At 33.5% G+C, this 20,179-nt stretch overlaps 1 protein-coding gene across 7 annotated transcripts in view; it reads left to right on the top strand.

The window, feature by feature from the left end:
* The window catches only part of POSTN (periostin), a 35,151-nt gene extending 19,532 nt beyond the window's left edge, over window positions 1-15,619 (top strand). The window contains exons 13-24 of one of the 7 annotated variants that reach the window (XM_084289442.1): window positions 370-500; window positions 674-776; window positions 1,166-1,233; window positions 1,772-1,817; window positions 2,739-2,786; window positions 6,071-6,166; window positions 6,728-6,817; window positions 8,396-8,473; window positions 8,898-8,978; window positions 11,123-11,209; window positions 13,257-13,298; window positions 14,378-15,619. In XM_084289442.1, the coding sequence (XP_084145568.1) occupies window positions 370-500; window positions 674-776; window positions 1,166-1,233; window positions 1,772-1,817; window positions 2,739-2,786; window positions 6,071-6,166; window positions 6,728-6,817; window positions 8,396-8,473; window positions 8,898-8,978; window positions 11,123-11,209; window positions 13,257-13,298; window positions 14,378-14,418 (911 nt within the window). In that variant the 3' untranslated portion in view covers window positions 14,419-15,619. The remainder of the gene's footprint in view (window positions 1-369; window positions 501-673; window positions 777-1,165; window positions 1,234-1,771; window positions 1,818-2,738; window positions 2,787-6,070; window positions 6,167-6,727; window positions 6,818-8,395; window positions 8,474-8,897; window positions 8,979-11,122; window positions 11,210-13,256; window positions 13,299-14,377) is intronic. The other 6 variants (XM_084289443.1, XM_084289438.1, XM_084289437.1 and 3 more) reach the window with 6 other exon arrangements.
* Window positions 15,620-20,179: the final 4,560 nt, after the last annotated feature.

The raw sequence follows: 20,179 nt of genomic DNA, 5'->3' as shown, positions 1-20,179 counted from the left end.
CATAATCAGAAAAGGAATGAAAAATTCTGATTAGAGGGGCAAGCAAAGGAAAGCAAATAATACCAAATAATAAGAAAATGCTACTCTTTTATATAGTAGTTCTCATAGCGTGTTTATAATTATGTTGAGTCCCTTTTGGCATAAGATTGTTAAAATTATGATAACGGAAAAAAAAAAAAAAAAAAAAAGCTTCAATATATATGCATTTCTGTTAGTTTCTTTCATGGTATGCTTAATTCTGTCTCAAACCTATGGGAATCCTTAGTATTTCCCAAAAAAATAATTATCTAGTACAATTTAGTTTTTATGCCTTGCTTTATTTATTTATATTTATTTAAATTTGTATTCCTTATTTTTCTTTTTAAATAGGAGACAAAAATGCTCTCAGGAACATTCTCCTTTACCACTTGACACAAGGAGTTTTCATTGGAAGTGGCTTTGAGCCTGGTGTGACAAACATTCTTAAAACTATCCAAGGAGGGAAGCTCTACTTGAAAACAGTTAAGTGTTGAAAAAAGTCACAACCCTGTAATGGAGATTTGACATTCAGTGTCTGCAATTAGATATTCTGTCTGCAATTTGACATTGAAGAGTGGGATGCATATATCTGAAAGTGATATTAAGGGATTCAGTTTGTTTTTTAATGTCTCTGATAATATGTGTTCTTTACCAGGTGAATGATACTCTTCTGGTTAATGAACTGAAATCAAGAGAATCTGATCTCATGGCAACCAATGGTGTCATTCATGTTATTGATAAACTCCTGTATCCAGCAGGTGTGTATTAGTTCATAGAATTTACACACATTTCTGAATTTGTCTACATGTTATGTAGGTGCAAGAACTTTAAAAGGATATTTACTTTAAAGAGACAATTCCTATGTGAAATAGGAAACAAAAAATTTACATCACTGCTCATTTTATGCCATGCCTGAAACCATGGCAACTATTGGAAATTATGTGAAAGTCAAATATATGGAAGACAAGATGCTTTGGGCTATCTTTCCCTCAATACAGAAGAATGTATATGTATACATAACACTCATATATGTACACATACACGAGTGTGAATTTATGAGATTGTTTTACATTGCATTAGCACTTTAAGTGAAAGTAAAGTGAATAGAGATGTTTGTTTCCTCTTACATACCTGTTTCTTTTCTTAGACCTGCCTGTTGGAAATGATCAATTGCTCACAATCCTGAAGAAGTTGATCAAGTACATACAAATCAAGGTACTTTTTAAATGATGTTCCCATTGTCCTTTTGGCAAGATCTATGAAACCTTGTACATTATTCAAAAATGGTTCTTTGGCTCTCTGTTTCTTCAGCAAGCAACACATCTAGTAGCTCCCAGTTACCCAAGTGTAATTTGGATGATACACTCAACTCAACAGTTAGGACTTAAATTTTTCAGCACCACATAATTGTAGAACATTTGCATATGGGCAACTCCAGTGTGAACTGGCCTAAATCCACTCTTTGCTTCACTTGAGGCAATCCCTTTTTGAGGGAAATATAAAATAGCTCAATTACTATGCAATTTAACCCATCAGCTTCAATGGCTATGGATTAAAAAAGAAGCATCCTTGTCTATTTCAGTTACATACCCTTTTGAGCTTACATTATCTTTCAAACATGCATGAAAGAACCTAGTGTAATAGCATAACCTAACTTGTAGATCAGTGAAGCAGTGAGTTGTATGCACAATCATTAGAAAATTAGAACACAAGTGCTCTTTCAAATTTTGAAATTACTTTTTTGTATTTGTAGTTTGTTCGTGACAGTACCTTCAAAGAGATTCCACTGACATTTTACAGTAAGTTCATTTTATATATTTCCAGATGGGTTTAAGATTGATTTATGAATGCTTTCAATTCCAATCTGAATTGTAGATCTTTATTAATCACAAAGAAAGCAATTTATGGTGAAGTAAAGTGGGCCAAGGAATGACAGGAAAAGACTCAAAGAAGAATGTTTTTGGTTATTGTGCTACTGTATGTATTTTTTCCCTTTCCAGATTCTCAACAGGGAATATCCCTAAAGTAAGCCATTTCTACTCTTTGGGATAGGCAAGATACGTATGGGAAATACTTTTTTTTTCATGTTTTAGCCAAGGTTCAGTGCTCGGTGCACAGCAGTTGTACTGCCTCACAGACTCTCCAGGATTGACCAAACTATGCATTGAGTTGCTTTCTTTTTCATAAATGCTTCCAGAGGAGCAAAGTGTACCTTTTCCACCTGTTTTCTTTATATGCATATATGGGTTTTCTAAGGGAGACAGTTGCTTCAGCCATTTCCTCTATAAGGAGTAAAAGCCCTCTGTTTACCAGGTGCACTCCCCAGTGAAACAAACAGAAGTTTAGTTTCAGAAGTTTTAGAACTTTAGAATTCAAGTTTAAGATACACCAGGGAATTATACAGATTTTCATGCAGGGAATTGTAAAAGCCATTATTATTACATATCTTACATTATCATGGATTTCATTAATTTTGGGTTTCATGAAGTACAAACAAAGGAAAATAGCACATTAGTAGACTGTGCAGGTAACTTGTGTATACAGCACCATTTAGTAAACAGAACTGAGACTCATACTCTAGTGCCTTTTGTTTTACTTTGCCTTCCATTAATATCTGTGACTTTTTTTACATCTTGATGACCAGTCCTAATTTAACCAATCATTACCATAAAGAAAATGTAGGAATGGGATGTTTTATATTCCATTTTCTATAATTTCAGAAATTAACATAATTGAAAGCAACGTCCAGCCCATCATCAGAAAGGAAGGTAAATGGGGCCCTTCCAATATATATTTCTGTATATGTTCATAAAGGTATACATATACAGAATATATATTGCATTTACTTCTTTAACAGAATGTATTTTTTACATAACAACTCCAGGTTGTTCTGTACTTTGCCGGAAAAGCAAAGATACAAATATTGCAATTAGAACTGGCTGAAATATTTTGTATTTAAAGATTTCCCATGCTTGCTCTCCCCACCTGGATTTCTTTAAAAAAAAAATAATAATCTATGGACATTTTTAAGATGCATTTTTTAAAATGATATTTTTTTTTTCCCCTGAAGGATGTATTTAAAATGCCCCAAATAATACTATATTATCTATAAAGTATATAGAAAGGTGGATTCTATAATTAAAACATTTCCATTGTTTTTGTATTAAAATAGTTATTTTAAAAAATGAAGTAGAATTGTTATACATTAAAGTTAAAAACAAACAAGCAAACAAAAACCAAGAACAACAACAACAACAACAAACAAACCGTTAATTTCTCTACAGTTTTCAGTCGGTTCTAAATACCAATATCTGTCAGATGCCTGGAAAGGACAGTTAACCAAAATTTCTTTTCAATTTCTCTGTTGCAAAAGTTAAAGATTAGTTGTGGGATTGAAGAGAACAAAAAGTTGGGCTGGGACCATAGAACACTTGTGGTTCATATCTTAAGCAAAACATCATTAGTTTCACTAGACCAGTGTCACCACTTCTGTGCTCCAGTTTTCTTCTGAAATGAAAATGCTAAAAAAGAATCTGGTAAAGTTCAACTGAGAACAAAGGCACTTGAAAATATCTTGCAGATATTTTATCCAAACTGATTAAATGTTTCTGTGAGGACTTTCTCCCAGTAGAAATGTCATGAGCTTGCTTGCTCTACAGTTTGTCTGTGCTTTGTCCCACCTAGCACAAGATACTATCTTTTATATATATAAATATATATATATATATGTATATAAAAAACCTTGCTGCCTAGTCTCCAGTGTGAAATCAGAGCTACAAAGCAATATAAATTACAGATGATTCCACATGGTAAATTATCCAAGATATTTTAGAAATCTTTATAAGATGCAGGTGAATCACTTTCTGGAGGTACCTGTTCTTCTAGGTTAAATCCAGAGACAGGGCAGAGAGTTTAGGCAATTTTCATAGAATTTGGAAGATGAGAAAAAATGATAAATGACTGTCTGAGTTTTATGTTTGTATATATCTGTACAAATGTACAACTAAGCATTCTTCACCAATGAGGGGAAAAAAAAATACATGTTAGTGAGCACTGAAGTCACTCCTTTCCACTGCCAGTACTTCTGCTTTGGCACCCTGTCCAAAGAATGATCTTTAGTAAGCAATCTTCCTGCTGATGACTCAGAAATAATCCTAGTAATGCCAATTTAGGCCCTTCTGAGCTTGCTAGCAGTAACAGTAGTGATTGGCAGTTCCCATCAAGACCACATATGCCCACAATTGTCTGTATAAAAAAAATCTGGCAACATTACATGTTAATTTTTGCAACATATATCAAGAAGTTCCAGCAGATTGTGATGGGAGATTTCATAAAAAAATAATAATGAATAGAATAGAATAGAATAGAATAGAATAGAATAGAATAGAATAGAATAGAATAGAATAGAATAGAATAGAATAGAATAGATTATCTACTTGAGTAGATTCTTTGCCTATACATAGACAACTTCAAATAGATCTCAACAGTTAAATCTGGTTGAAACCCAAATTTTAGTGTATTGAATGTTTAAAAGATTGGTCCTTCACTAGGAAATACAAGAAAATACAGGTTCTGCATGCATCTACTGTATAAATCACATAGGAAGGTAAAATAAATCAGGAGTTTGTTTTGTTTTGTGAAGGATTTATAAATATTAATAAATATCTTTGACATTTTTTCACTAATATTGATAATTTCTCTCAATGCATGTTGGCATTTAATATCTTAACATAAAAAATTACCTCTGAAATTGGAACAGAAGCAACCCAATGAGTCTTTTAAGATTGCTTCTTTACAAAATTTATGAATGTTTTTCTATCAGACTCCTTAGAAAATAAAAAGCAATAGTTCAGCTGTTTAAAACCGAGAGTAGATTGAGTTCTGTGATAACTGGAAGTCATTATGGTCCTGTCATATCATCACATCTGCAGCAAATAAATGAATTATTTAGCTCTAAGATCTAACCTATACAATCATCTTTTGCTGCAAAAGCAAACAAAAATGTATGCTTCAATTTGTTACTGTTGAAGGACACTAGTAAGCCTCAATCATACTGCTCTCAGCAATTCAATCCCAGGCTTATATTCAAAATATTCAAAAGCTATTGTTATATCCTGATTATTAAAACAATAATAACAACAACAAACTCTGTGAAGACTCAACTTCTACATGATATAATTTAAAGAAATATTTTAAATAAATATTGTTAAGGGACCACAACAACATGTGAAAGATGGACTGTGTTATATTTCTGAGCAAGGGATAGGGGAAGTGTTACAAAACTAAGACTATGTTATTCAGTTAATTGACTGCATCAGAGGTATGTTCTTCATTTTTTTTAAGGTGTCTATCTCCAGCCTGCCAAACAGAGATTGGCAAACATTTTGTATCAGTGTTATCTGTGGGGATTGTGCAAGAATAAGAGATTACCAAATGATTTGTTTTGGCCATTGAAATCAAGATGACATCTCCCATGAAACTCAGAGAGCAGTAGCCATTATGGCTGACAAATATCCTTACAACCTACCCAGATGATCTCTCAATCTATTTTATTTTATTTTATTTTAGGCTATATGCCTGCTGCCTAAGTCTGGCTAGCTTAAAATAAAAATAAATAAATAAATAAATAAATAAATAAAATAAAACCCAGCAGAACATTCCAGCAATGCCTCACTTTAGGCATTTTACCAATATACATACAAGAAAGCTTCCTTTCAGCTGCCGAGGATCTGTGTTTGCCTGACACTTGTCAACAGATGTTAAAAATACCCAATACACAAAAACAAAACAAAAACAAAATTTGTAAATAGTAAGTGCACAACAGGATCTAAATTTAAGACACCATGGGAGGAAGTACAAGATTGTACAGCCACTGATGCAGATGGCTCATCAGATTTCTGGTCATCTCCATATCAGATTTATGGCTTCTCCATTATGGTCATCTGGTTTATTTAGGGTAGGGGTGATAATGCTAGCTTCATCTCAGTCCTATGGAATACCGTAAATATTTTTATGACTACTTGTAACATGTTGTTTTTTCCTTGTGTCACAGACCCATCTATTACACAGCTCACTAAATTAATTGAAGGGGAACCTGAGTTCAAAATAGTCAGGGAAGGGGAGACAATAACTAAAGTGATACATGGAGGTTGGTATGCTTTCAGCAACTCAATTTGCATTAATTAAAATCTGAAATATAAATTATTCCTGGACTTGAGTGCAGGTGGTTTCTATGATATGTTAGACAATGGACTTATTTTTAACAGGACATTCTGGAAATATGGCAATTGTATTTTATTTTTTTTCCTTAGCTGTACCAAATAGCTACAGTCAAGACAGTTAGAAATGTTCTGCATGCTGACATAATGTCTGTCTCAGTTATCTGCTGATTGTTGTCCTGCAGTCAAAAATGCAGGATGTAATTCCTGTGATAGAAAGGCAGCATTATCAGACAAATAAATCAACTTTGTTTCCTGCTTTGCTAGGAGCTTCAAGGATTTCATATCTAGGGTGGTTTCAAATAAAATAGCATGTAGTCATCTTAAATTTGGGACAAACAGCTCCTGGTCTACTCTTAGCATTTTTATTTTTTCTTAAAATATTCTGTGGTCATTCCTTGTGTGCTTCATTAAGTTTTGGTGTCTCAAAACCAGCAAGTGTAACACTGCTAATCACTTTATTAATATCTTCAACTTAAAAATCCTTGTAGAACCAGTTATTAAAACATACACCAAAATCATTGATGGGCGACCTGTGGAAGTGACAGAGAAAAAAGTAACAGAAGAAAGAATTATTCAAGGTAATTCATGTTGAGTGAAGTTCTCCATTACATACAAAAGTAGAACATCTTAAGTCCTGTCCTAATGCCTAAACTGCATTTCCTGAGGAGGTGAATTTTCCTCCTACTACTTCCCACTGCCATGTATAGCTCAGATTTTCACTGTGTCTGCTACACATATACATATAGAATTATATATGTCTGATACATATACTTGTGTATACTATTTCATGCTAAGACTGTTCTTTTGCATTTTTGTCTGTCTTAGTTTAGATTTATTTATTTATTAATTTATTTATTTTGGTGTGTGTGTATGTGAATTTTTAGGTTACTTGCATTGTATATCTCCAGGTAGGCTTCATTTGAAAAGTGCTAGCCCTTCAGTGTGTAGATACCTACTTTTGCATGTTTCCTTGAAACTCAGTTCAGGAAAAAAAATATATATAATTACAATAATAATAAAAATCCTATGTTTCTTTTTAAGCTGAGACTATGTTGTTCTGACATCCACAAGGCAGACATTTTTTTTTTGTGTTAATGTAGAATAAAATTAATGAGCATCTGTCCCTTTGCCTTTTTGTACAGTAGCTTTCAATCTCCTTGGGCAATTTCAGTTATATTTTATGTACTGTGAAGATTTTTATGTTTAAGAATCCTAGAAAATTTACAGAAATTGAAGTGAATAGATTGAGGCATATTTAAACGGTCACAAACCCTCTGCTAGCACATATGATTCCCTTGGATAAATACTATAAATACTATCTTGTACACTGTAGTTAAAATACTGTCTGCAAGAACAGTTGCAAGGGAAAGACAGTGTTACAGAAATATTGACTTAGCAGAAAGTCTTTGTATTGAGTTTGTTTTGAAAAAAAAAAACAATTTAAGTCATTAAATTCTCAAGCAAGAGAGAAATAAGAAACCAGGCAAGTTATTCTCATGCAACTATTTACTACAGTGAAAGCAACTGAATGAAATGATTATAACAGTGAAAAAGATAGCAGTAGTTTCTGAATAAATCGGGGGCAATTTTTCAACACAGAAAATTTCTGGGAGAGAAAATACTATTTTCTCATTTCTGAACTGCAAGTTTCAATAATAGTCCACATGAAATTGTCATTATCATGTAGATGATGCCAGCATTCCTGAAATTTCCTTCTCTCTGTAATAGAAACTGATAAAGAATTTCTGTGCTAAACTCTCAAATGACTCATAGCTGTTACAACATTAATAACATCTTTTACAACAGTGGATCCAGACCATTTTACAATGAGGAAATACCTGATCTGTGACCTAATACAACAAAATTATTAAAACTGTGAGCAGATGTTTACTATGTTAAATTTGCCTACCTACTTGTCTGACTACTTCTAAGCTATTAATAGCCCTCTTACATTTCAGTTTAGGACACAGTGAAAGATAAAACAAGCAAACAGAACAAACAAACAAACAACAACAACAAACACATAAAAGCTGATTAAAGCATGTTAAAGACAGAATCATCATAAGGGTTAAATTAAAAAAGGAAAAAAAGGCAATAGAGTTATATCTAACTTAAGTCCTTGTTTTTTAAAAAAAAAAAAAACATCTTTCTTCTAGGTCCAGAAATAAAATATACCAGAATTACTGCAGGTGGTTCAGATAATGAAGAAAAAATAAAGAAATTTCTTGAAGAAGGTTAGTATCATTGTTTTCTTTTCTTCTTTAAAAACAGACAATCAAAAACAAACAATGACAACAATAAAACCGGCATGATACTACTTAAGTAATCACTGAATAGATACTCAAATGTGTTTTCATCAAATATGCTCATTGCAAAATCAGAGATTAAGCCTGAGAAACTGAGAAATGTCCAAACCTAATACTCTGGTTTGAATCTCTGATCTTCACATTCCAGTCAGCTCTAGAACTGAGACTGCCTAGGTCTAATAAATACTAAATTATGCTTGTTATGCAATATGGTGTTTTCAGTATTTAGCGTGGAACATACACAGATAACTTTTGTAATTCAGCAAAATACTGTAACAGGATAAAGTCATTAATATGCTGTCAAATGTTTTCTGTCAATCAATTTTTTTTGCCATAACCTGTATCCTATCAGAGGTTACCAAGGTGACCAAATTTATTGAAGGTGATGGTCATTTACTCGAAGATGAGGAAATCAAAAGACTTCTGCAGGGAGGTAATTCAGTGTATTACAACTAACCTTGTTGTAACAGGTTATGATAACTGAAACCTCTCTCAGATTTGTCTAGCTCAACATTTTAAAGACTGATCTACCAGAAAGGAAACTTCAATTGGAAAAAAATAAATAAATAAAAATAAAAAAATAATGACATATACGAAGTGCCAGATGCACATAAAAAGGAAACAAGTGCCAAAGTTTGATTAATTAATTTTGGTATGATATCAGTCATGAAAAATAGATAAAAATTTAATTGTTTTCTCAGTCTTTAAAAAGTTATCTAATTAAAACCCAGGGGAGCAATGAAGATTTATTCCACTAGCTGAGAACCCTTTTACTCAGCAAATTTAAATCTGTGAAAAAACATTTATGAAATAGAAAATATTGTAATAGGCCAAATTCACCTTATTACCAGTCATCCAGAAATGAATATTCATTGCCCTCAAGTTAATAATTAAAGGCATGTTTAGCATCCCTCTTTCAAAGCTTACAGGTGACGGATATCAAGGCATTAACCTCAACTCTTTTCAAATATAATGTTCCAAAGAATGGTTTTCTTTCCTTCTTGCTCTCTTAATTCTAACAGTTTTGGCAGTATATAACCAGTAGCTGTAGAAAACTGGTAAACAAACTTGTGCTTATGAAATTAATATATCTATGAATTTGGAATGTTCTCTGCTTAATGTATAGATTAGAATCACTATCTATAATAGCAATGGGGAATAAAAAAGAGAATTCAAGTATTGTGCTTTTAGTAAAGGTCAATGCAAACCTGATGAGAAGCTCAAAATATGCATGGATATTTCTCCTGGCATAAATTAGCTGAATTGAATTCATATTATGTTCACTCTCTCATAAGTTACTAACTCAAATACTACTTAAGTAGCTCATACTAAGTTCAACCATGTGTACACAGAACTAAATCTTGTAGCTTTTTACAAGCACTATTCTGTATATGTAACTTAAACCTCGGAATCACAAGAATTTAGTGATGGCTGAATGTCATAGCAGTTTCTTTATCAAACAAAAACATGTTAGTTGATAATGCAGCTAGTCTTAGAGACAAACCATGATATAGCCATGAATATGACTATATTTCTCTCTGCTATTTTAAACAATCAAATCTTAGCTTTGCAGATCTTAGCCAGGATACTCATTGGAGAGAAATATGATCTAGAGGGTTTTTCATTGTATCTGTGTGAGAGTTGCTCTCTGGGGCTGCCTATTTCAGCAGCAAATATTTAAAAAGAGAGTTGAAAATGAGAAAATATATCAAAAAAAAAATCCTTCCATCTGTTGGACTATGTTCTAGTGGTCTTAATGAGGCTATAAAGAGCAGGAGTAAAATTTATACCAGAATGTTCAAAGGTCTTCAGTTACAGAGATATTCGATTAAATAGATATAGTCTCTAAAGATAAATCTTATAGTGATCCTATCATTGTATAGAAAAGTAAGAAATAATTTCTCTGCAGTAAATATGGAAAAGACAATATTGTCTCTTGAATTCTTGCTATTTTTCCTTGCTATTATATGTTAGTTTGCATAAGCATCCTGCTTTACAGAATGGGACAAATAGGCAGATTTCTGTCTCTTGTTTTAATTTAAATTTTTTCTGTCTTTCCCATGATTTATTCAGTCAGATACCCTTGTTTTCCATTATAATATCTTACTATGCTTTCAGCCAATAAAAGCAGATACACACACTGCTTTATGGCTGTTAGTGTTAATGGTGATAATGCTTTATGGCCCTCATGTCTACATCAAAATAATTGTTTTACTGAAAATTTCCTAAGCACTTAAATCTGAGTCCAGACACAAATGGATGTATTCCCACTGTCTAAAATAAAAGATTTTATATGGGCTGTAATTCAACTCATATAATGTCCAGCACTGCTTATTACAATTGGCAGTCTTTGCTGAAACAAACTACAAGCCAAGATTGCAATGAATGACTTTCAGCCCTAGAGAAGGCATCACCTGTGTCAGGGCCAAGAAAATCAGCAGGACTTTACATCATGAATGCCATAGTGGCTTACATATACCTACACCCCCAAAACAACATTTTTTCCACTGATGGTTCCTTGCATATGAAAAAATGCTATCCCAGATTTAACTCATTTGTTTTTAATGCCTATTGTAGCTGGAACTGAGTACACCAAGGTTACTAAAGTAATTGAGGGAGAGCCACAGATTATCGAGAAAGAAATCAAGAAAGTCCATTTGGAAGGTTAGTTTGTCTAAAAATCCAGTATCACTAAGACCTCACTTGTCTGAAGTGATCATTCTAGGTGGGGATTTGTAGCTTTTATTCACAAAAATTACTTCACTCTGAAGCCAATATTTTAGCAAGAAGAGTTTTTTGATTATTTTGGAAAAGAATTCTTTCACTGATGTTGCAGAGAAAAATATTGAGGCTTGTCTTGTGTCTAAAAGTAACTAAAAGATTTGGCAGGCATAGTAGACAAGAGGAAATGTCTAAACCACAAAGCTTAGGTAAAACATATGAAAGAACATGCACCATAAGAATTGCATTTTCTCTAAGCAGCACATCTGGAAGAAGACCACGTGAGTTGTTTTTAACTTGAGTTATTTCTTGTCAATTTTAATGTGATCTGTCAATGTGATCTGTCAAGTTATCAACTTGCTAAGAGGGGGGTGGAGGGAATATGATCTCTGGAAATGGGTAAATCTTATGGGGTCTTAGAATTTCTCTACTGTTATCCTATTTAATAAGGGAAACTCTTGGTTTTGAAAAAGCTGAATGGTGTGGAGGTCCAACATGAGGAGCCAAATACAGTTCAGCCTCAGTTCAGCCTGGGTATATGCCAGAAATTAGTTTTTCAAGTTTAACAATCTTTATTTATGTATTTGATGATGGTCTTTATTCCAAGTTAAATAGTAGCTTTCTTGGAGTTTCTGTTGTATTTGAATATACGTCCTTCTCCAATTCTAATTCTAATGATGTAGAGTAAGAATGTATTTATTCTGTCATCCTTTGAAATACAAATTCATAATAAAAATATGGCTCGTGGATAGTAGTGTTTAATAATATGTTTCTACTTTTTGCATTTTGATTTTTTTGCCAAATACTGAAGGTATACCATAATCATTTGTAAACTTCAACGTTGGGTAGTACAAGGCATGCAGGGAAGTCAACTATTGCTTGAAAATGAGAGATGGATATGATTTTCAGCCATGGAGCTTTACATGAAAACTTATAAGTTTGGATGGGCCATGTTCTCTCCTTGTTAAGGTAGTGAAGAACTTGCAATTTTCTTATACTTTGGTGCAGAAGCCCAGTGTTTCACCACAGCTGCAATGAAACCTATATATCAGGGCACTGAGTTTACATACCCTGTACCTCAAGATGAAAAGGCAACTGCATGTGGCTAGTTAAGCAAATATAAAAGTACTTTAAGTCTGTAAAGAAGGAAATATACTACAGTAACATTTCTGTGGGAGAAAAATTCTCTTTAAAGTTTGTAAAGTGTTTTCTTCCCTGATGAGGAGACACTTGGTTTTAAAAATTACGTCAAGGTTTGATGAAAAAAAGGAAAAAGTGCCTGTAGTTTCAGAGAGTCAGTCTTCTGGAAAACAGACATATCTCCTAATGAGGGTGGTACCTATACAATGGCCCTTGCTTCACTGTACCCTTTAAAACAGAAGTTTCTGAGAGCTGACCTGTAAATGTGGAGTGATACTGTGGGCTTACAGTGCAGTTATATATCAAGGCCCAAATGCAGCTGGAAATGTAACTGACAATGGCTGAGATTCAAGTATATAATTTATATATAATTCTTGAATAAATGTCTATAGTGTGCCCTGCAAGGGAATCTGAACTTCCTCTGCCAAAATTTGAGACAGAGTCCTGATCAGTACATCAACATGATTGTACATCACTGACAGTGTCAGATGGCTTTTGCTGTGTGAAGAGCATGGGCACAATGTCCTGGCCCCTGTCTACATCATGCAACCATCTACAAGAGATCAGTATGAATAATTCATAATAGTAAAATTTAAAAATATTTTTGAAATGTAGGCAATATTTGGTGGAAGAATACAAATCATGGAAATGTGTCAACTGTATTTGTTATTAGCATTCATGTTTCAGGTGATCAAGTCAACATACTAATGGATCAAAATTCATCGGAAAACCTTAAAAAAAAAAAAAAAAGACATTACAAGTCTACCATAGGTTTCCAATTTTTTTAATGAGTTTTAGTTCAACTAGGCTATAGAAAATAAATTCTGACTGAAATATTTCTGTTTTCTAGAAGCACCTGTACGGAAAGTACAAGCAAACAAGAGGACACAAGGTAAAAGCAAAACATATTTTTAAATTTTTTAACTTATATCAAATATTTATCTCAGATATGTTTAAAGTAAAAGGGAAGGGTGGGGAGGTACACAGAAGCTTAAGAAAACAGAGTTCCAAAGGGAAAAGTTGCGTATATTCTTTAAAAAAAAAAAAAAAAAAAAAAAAAAGCTTATATACTCTTAATATATATGTTTCTATCTGCAAAGAACTTATATTATGTGCTTCATTCAAACTGTATTTCATAATAGAATAAAGGTGTGTTGTGGTTTAACCTGACAGGCAGCAGAGCACTACACAGCCATTCACTAACTCTTCCCCCCACAGTGGGCTGGGAGAAGAGAATCGGAAAAAAATAAATAAGTAAAAGCTTGTGGTTTGAGATAAAGACAGTTTAATAGGACAGAAAATAAAAAGAAATAACAACAGCAATAATAATAATGTGTACAAAAGAAGTGATGCACAATGCAATTGCTCACTGGCCCAGCCCGTCCTTGAACAGTGGTCCCCCCCATCCTGACCAGCCACCCCATATTAATTGTTCAGCGTGATGCCATATGATATGGAATATTGTTTTGTCCAGTTTGGGTCAGCTGTCCCAGTTCTGTCCACTTCCAGCTGCACCCCCAGCCTCTTCACTGGTGGGGAGGTGTGAGAAGCTGAAAAGTTCTTGGCTTAATGTAAGCACTGCTCTGCAACAATTGAAACGTGAGCCTGTTATCAACATGATTTTCATTCTAAATCCCTAACACAACACCATACCAGCTACTAGGAGGAAAATTAACTCTATCCTCGCTGAAACCAGGACAAGGTGTCAAAGTGAGATCTGATTCTGGAATCTGATACTGTGAAAACAGCACTGTGGGATTCCCCAGTGCAGGATTTTTATTCACTGTCTGCACATTATTTGGATCAATTAAGAATCTGAGAGATCACTATAATTTCCTACCTGCCATTATGACAGTTAAAGATTCAGCATCATTCTTTCTTATTCATGTCTGTTTCACCACTAAACGTAGTATCTTGTTTAACTATATTACATATAATGTTACATAGGTGTGCTTTTTTTTTTTTCCACAGGAGGATCAACAAGAAGAAGGACAAGACTAGCTTATTCTTAAAAGCTTTTCAAGATAAAATCCACAGAATTACAAATTAACGGCATGGTCTTTGAGATGAAGAGAAACTGTTTTGAAAAAAAAAAGAACATTAGAAAACAATGTGTTTTGATAACAATGTAAACTGAACCATGAATCCACTAAAAGATGTGAAAATGCAGATGCTCACTACTGGCATAATTCTCACAAGGTGCTGTAATTTCTCTTGATAGTAAGCATTATGCAAGGTGGGATCCTGGAACTGATAAAGGCACAAACAAAACTTCCATCAACTTCTGTAGAACCAGGAGTCCCTTTTAAGCTGGCTAGTAAGTGCTTGCACGATTGGATTCAAAAATAGCAGGGAACAATGCAGAATGTATTTTTTATTATTATTTTTATTTCTAGTAAATGAGAAATATAAATGAAATTAGATCATTCCTAGGGAAAAAATCACTTCAGATGACTTTTAGAATAAGTAATGTAAGGAAATAATAGTGTTAATGTAGCACTTTTGGTTCAGTAGTATTGTATATTTTTTGTAAGTCAAAATTCATAGTATTTTTAATGTAATACTGACACCAGTAACATTACCTTTTCTAAATAGACAAGTATTATATGTCTAAACAGACAAATGTATCTTTTCTTGTTCTACATCACATATCCAAATGCCTTCTGGTAACATGGCTAATGGAAACTCTTAACAAAGGAAAAAGAAAATGTTATAAGCTTCCTCAAATGTATTTGAGATCATGCTGACCTTTATTTATATGAAAAAAAAAAATCCCATAGGAATCCTATAATAACATATATACTGAAATCCTTAAATGTTTTCTGACTTTTCCCTAAATACGTCTTTTGACTATTAAAGTGGATTATAGAAGGGATAATTAAAATGCATGTAAACAGCTATCTCTGCGTGGAAAAAGGTGTTACAAAAATGAGCCTAGGTCTGAAAGCTTTTATATCAAAACATGCTTTGCTAATGTCTGGTACTAATGTGGTGTTGTCTGTAAATTATGTCATTTTTATAACTCTAGTTTTGTACTCATAAAAATTGTTTGCCTTTATTAATTAAAGTTGGAAAACAATTACTCATGGAGTAAGAAAAAAACATGTTCAAAGTGCCTTAATTCTGCAGACCAAAGTTTAAGAGAAGTTATCTGTTGTGCTTTTATACTTCTGTTTTGAAAGAAATACTCAATAAACAATTTGTCTAAATGTCCTTATATTTGTAAATAAATCTTTTTTTTTTATGAGAAAGCAAATTGTAAATATTCTTAAACTGTTAGTGTAGTTTTTAGATCAAAAATATGCCCTCAGAGAAGCAAGCATATATTTCCCTTTCTCACCTAGAATAAAATAATGCTCTAACTGCATCATTCCCCTTAAAAAGAATTTAAAACTCCCTTAATTCAATAATCACATACTGTGAACACTATCATCTCAATTTCCTTATGAGTGGTAAAGATACCTGAGCACTGCACTGTTATGTTTTGTAGACTTACTGGGCTGACTATTGAGTATCTCAATAAGGTGACCCTACTATCTATTGTTAGAGTGCTGTTGTGGTTACTAGGAGGAAAATTAACTCTATCCTAGCTGAAACCAGGACAAGCGCTTGGGTGGAAGGATGGCTTCAAACCCTGGTAAGAACTTTTAGGTGAGAATGAGGCCTCTCATTACTTCCCAGGGTATGAATTAAAGCTGTCACTTTTCCACAGGATCTTTTGCTGTCATTAAATCATGTACTTTATTATGTTCTCTTCACTGATACGTCATTATAAGAGGTTCAGTCAATATTTTGGAGAGCAGACTTTAGAAATCCATTCCAAGTCAAATCATTCTATGTTGCTATGTGAACGATGCTCTTGCACCATGGCATGGATTCTGGACTAGTTTATCTCCAAATGTCCCTTCTAACCCAAACCATTCTGTGATTTGGTGCTAGGGGAGGGATGTGTCTGTGCTCTCTGCTACCCAAAAAGGAGAGGCATATCAATGAGAGAAAGACAATCACAATGGTCCAGGAAATTAGAATGGCATATGTATCCGTACACCAAGACTAGGATAATGTATGTTTCATCCATAAGACATTTTAACAGAGTGCCTTCAGATTGTGACAGGCCACAAAATGGATATCATCATATCAACAATCACTGGGTTGATAGAGAAGGACCTCACAGTTGTCACAGCAACAGACTCTCTTTTAATGTCACTGAAATATAAAAACTGTATAAAAACTGTAATATGCACTGTATGAAGTTCAACAAGGCCAAGTGCTGGGTCCTGCACCTGGGGCACAACAACCCCAAGCAGAGCTACAGGCTGGGAGATGAGTGGTTGGAAAGCTGCCTGGTGGAGAAGGACCTGGGAGCATTGGTGGATAGTCGGCTGAATATGAGCCAGCAGTGTGCTCAGGTGGCCAAGAAGGCCAACAGCATCCTGGCTTGTATAAGAAGCAGTGTGGCCAGCAGGTCTAGGGAAGTGATTGTCCCCCTGTATTCGGCTCTGGTGAAGCTGCACCTCAAGTATTGTGTTCAGTTTTGGGCCCCTCAGTACAAGGACATGGAGGTGCTCAAGAGAGTCCAGAGAAGGGCAACAAAGCTGGTGAGGGTCTGGAGAATGAGTCTTATAAAGAGTGCCTGAGGGAGCTGGGACTGTTCAGCCTGGAGAAGAGAAGGCTCAGGTGCAGTCTTACCACACTCTATAGATACCTTAAAGAAGGCTGTAGTGAGGTGGGGATTGGTTTATTCTCCCACGTGCCTGGTGACAGGACGAGGGAGAACTGGCTAAAGTTGCAGCAGGGGAGGTTTAGGTTGGATATTAGGAAAAACTTCTTTACTGAAAGGGTTGTTAGACATTGGAACGAGCTGCCCAGGGAAGCGGTTGAGTCACCATCCCTGGAGGTCTTTAAAAGACGTTTAGATGTAGAGCTTAGTGATATGGTTTAGTGGAGGACTGGTTAGTGTTAGGTCAGAGGTTGGACTAGGTGATCTTGGAGGTCTCTTCCAACCTAGATGATTCCGTGTGTGACTCTGTGATTCTGTGAAATAAATAAACCACAAAAACAGTAAGTGGAGACTAATGAGTAAATGGTTCAATAAAAACAGTTTTTCAGATTAAGTTCAGAGCAGTACATAGACACCTAATGCCAGCGGAGAAGACTGAAATTTTGAGAAAATACCTTCTGACCACAATTACTGTTGAAGGAGACTTGAGAAATGATCAAATACCTAAGAAATCAGTGATACTCTGTTTCCTATAGATTTCTAATTTCTGTGTTGAATATCTCTTTTCCGAATTGATCTGTAAGTGATTAAGAGGTTCAAAAATTTATATATGACTGACATCCACCTGCATGTCTCCCCATGCTCTGCTACACATTCCCATCGATGTACCCTACCCATTCAGAACATGACTACATGGAAACAATGAAAGAAAACCTAAAAACAGGAGGAAAACAACAACAACGTTTTAATAGTATTTGATTCTTACCTTATATGAAGCAGTAAATGTCTCACAACCCTAACACCCTTTTTCTCAGCCTTTGCTGAACAGGAGTACTGCAATATGCAGCCTGATTTTTAAATCACATGGGCATCAGCATCAAATTTCTTACATTACTTTTTTCTGTCAGGGTTTACATTTTTAAGATTAAATAATATCCTGTCAACCTTGGAACTGGGTAAGAGTAAATGTTGCTGTTTCTAAAGACACCAGGCTTTGGGTTAAATCCTGCTCTCTTAATCTTTTGCTGCTTCTTTTAAGATAAAAATGTCATCTCTGATGTTCTTCTAAAGCAATATTTGAGTAACTATTTTTATTAGTGCATTTAAAACTCTATTTCAACCATGTGTATTCAATGTTGTGGTTTTTTTTCTTTTAATTGTTTTTGAAAGGCTAATGTGAGATTTCATACAAACTCCATATTTTATATACCATGAACAATTTTTTTAAAAGATTGAAAATCTTAATATTTAAATATTTAATATTTTAAAAAAATATTTTATAAATTTAAAATATTTAAATATTATATATTATATATAATAATATATATATTATATAATTATATATATTATAATTATAATTATATATATTATATAATATATATATATATTATATATATTATATATTATTATAATTATAAATTTAAAATATTTTAAATATTTTAATATTTAAATATTTAATATTTAAAAAAATAATCTGATATTTTGTAAAGAAATATGGTTTACATTTTCTCAGAGGCTCTATATTTCAATTAAATTCTGTTTGTGTGAAATGGAGACTTTTGATATTAGCTATTTTCAAAAAAAAAAAAAAAAAATTTTTGAGAGAACACCAGACAGAACATTTTCAGGTTATACATTGAATTTAAGGAAAGATAAAATAAAATACTATTTACAACAACACTGTATAGGTACAGTTGCATTCCTCTTTCAGACTCTCAGATTGGTTAACAACTAGTATCAATCAAACTGACAAAAAGTTATTTCTTTAACATTGCTGTTTTTGCCAGTGTTTATGACTAGCAATAAAGTTGGTTAGAACACTCTAAAATCCATCTAGAGATTTAACAGAATTTAAATAAATTATGAAAATCACAAGAAGGTGTTCTTTCTGTTTTAGCACGTGTTTTGAGATTAGTATTTGTAAATCAGATCCCCAAGTATTTTACAAAGAAACTTAATGTAAATGTCTCAGTTTTACAGATGGAAACAGTCACAGAAAATAAATAAATAAATAAATAAATAAACAAACAAACAAAATGAAAACCTCTCTTTAGAATTCCTGGTCATTCCACTGTTTTCTAGATCACATTTATTTTATGGTTTTCTCATCTCTAGCTAACATCAGACATCAAAACGCCATCAAAGAAAAATTGACATCCTGTTATTTTGATGGTGGTACTTTGTGTGGTATGACAGCGATTAAGTAAGCCTACTACAAAGCGCCACGTTCTCAAGAAGGCATCCTCCTGGCTGTACACATACTTCATTTGGAGACTGTGAAGCTTGTTATTTTGTTCTTTGTTTTGTTCTTCTAGGTAGCCTTGAGAATGGTCCAGAGCATAATTCCGTCTTCTCAAGTACATATAACCAGGAGGTTAAATTTTCACAAGTTCTTTGCCAGTAGATATCAAACAAACAAATACCTCTATATGCCACTCAACGTGAGAAATATGTTCACGTATATATTAACTAGAGAAGGGAAATATTACAGTAGGGCCTCCCCATTGTAATTGGATTGTGTGTGCTGTAGAAAGTCTTTTTGATATTCATGATAGCACAGGGCCTCTTGTTCAGTTATTAAAAAAAAAGGTCTCCCTTTCTCTTCTGCATAAGCCACAGGAGTGAAGATTTCAGAAGGTCATATTCTTGTCACTTTTATCCAAATGTATATTTTCCATAACATTTCAAGAAAATGCAGGTATGACAGCATAAAGGCTTGCAAATATTTGTGAAGTGTTGTTTTTTCAGTATAGCAAGAACAAAATATATAAAAAAATGTTCACATCTGTAGTTTACCTCTATTTTAACCAGTATTAAATAAAAAAATCAGTTATATATGAGTTTTGTGTTTAACTGCTAGCACAGAAGAAGAAATATTAACTACAGATTATACATGGGGAAGAGGATAATTCCTTATGGTAAAAATAGTTAATAAAATAATATCAAGTTGGTACTACACCATGGGAAACACAACACATTAATGATTGAAAGCTTTTATTTAGGAGATTTTGCAGTCTCCTTTACAGCTGTAGTAATTTATTCCTAATGTCATA

This window comes from Netta rufina, assembly GCF_964035555.1.
Source record: "Netta rufina genome assembly, chromosome: 1".
Taxonomy (NCBI): Eukaryota; Metazoa; Chordata; class Aves; order Anseriformes; family Anatidae; genus Netta; species Netta rufina.
Note: the sequence above shows the minus strand (reverse complement) of the source record. Positions and strands in the feature narration are given on the sequence as shown.